The 1,263-nt window shown below is 26.5% G+C and overlaps 1 protein-coding gene across 2 annotated transcripts in view; it reads left to right on the forward strand.

Annotated features, from left to right (window-relative positions):
* Positions 1 to 1,263, forward strand: part of LOC107643130 (cytokinin dehydrogenase 3-like) — a 7,856-nt gene that overhangs the window by 1,894 nt on the left and 4,699 nt on the right. For both annotated transcript variants that reach the window (XM_016346704.2, XM_016346710.2), the window contains exon 2: positions 1,075 to 1,202. In XM_016346704.2, coding sequence (XP_016202190.1) covers positions 1,075 to 1,202 — 128 coding nt within the window. The remainder of the gene's footprint in view (positions 1 to 1,074; positions 1,203 to 1,263) is intronic.

Consider the following 1,263-nt stretch of genomic DNA (forward strand, 5'->3'; position numbering starts at 1 on the left):
TATATGAGAAAATTGAGTTTTCTAAGAATAAATATTTATAATTTATTTTTTTAATTTATCAATTTCTGCACTTTAATTAACAATCAAATCCTTGTATACACACTTCTCCATTTTTGGATATGTATAAGTAATAAGGTGTGGCATCCATCTAATATAATCTAATATTCTATGTAAGAAAAAAAAAGTTTATAATACTAATTTCCTTTAGTAATTTCTAATATATAATCTCATATGAGTGATATTTTTGGCAATATCATTAATTTTATCTAATAATAAAAAGATATATCATAAGGATTTGTGTTTGTGTTTGTGTCTGTGTTCCCTTATCATCTTTTTCTTTTGAGAGAATATATAGCTGTTTCATGGATGTTGGAAGCAAGTGAAATATAAAACAATATCCATTTTTTAATTTTTAAATTATATAAATTAATTATAGAGATCATTAAAAAAAAAAGATAGTTTGAGTTTTTCTCTCTCTTGTGAAATGACATGTACGTTCCTATATTATATTGCGTCACACATAATGTATGTCAAGCTAAACTATAATTATTTTAAAACATGTTTTAGACTTCACTCAATAATTAATTTTAAGTATTGGTTGTTGAATTTGTACGAGATTTGGTAGAATGATGCAATCCCTTTCAAAATTCTTGAATAGCTTAGTTGTTAATTAACTTGTTATTAGATTAAGAAGCAATTACGTTCACACGGTCATACCCTCCATTATTTTTTCTTTGTTTGACTTCATGACTTATTTGTATGTTAGTCCAAGTCTTACACACGGTCCATTTCTTTCAGATTAATATAAAATAATATGAAATATGAACATGAAACGTTTTTTTCTTTTCATGATGTCACCGTTTATTATAAGATAGTGGAAACTCAGGTGCAGTCGACTTTACGCGAAGTTAATATCTGAGAATCGTTAGATAATTTGACTGATTTGACTATATTTTTGTCTAACAGCTCTTAGATATTAACTTCACATGAAGTCGACTTCACCCGAGTCTTCACCTTATAAGATTCATTCATGCAATTATCTATATTATTTAATTAATTAATGAATTTTTTTAGGAAAGGGAGATTTAATAACATGCTCTAAGCAAAAGAATTCAGAGTTATTTCACGCGGTTCTTGGAGGCTTAGGACAGTTTGGAGTTATAACAAGAGCAAGAATTTCTCTTCACCCAGCACCCACAAAGGTACGTTTTCATTTTAAAAAATATAAAAAAATCATTTATTTTTAATTTTATCTTTTTTAAA

Source organism: Arachis ipaensis, chromosome B01 (assembly GCF_000816755.2).
Source record: "Arachis ipaensis cultivar K30076 chromosome B01, Araip1.1, whole genome shotgun sequence".
Lineage (NCBI taxonomy): Eukaryota > Viridiplantae > Streptophyta > Magnoliopsida > Fabales > Fabaceae > Arachis > Arachis ipaensis.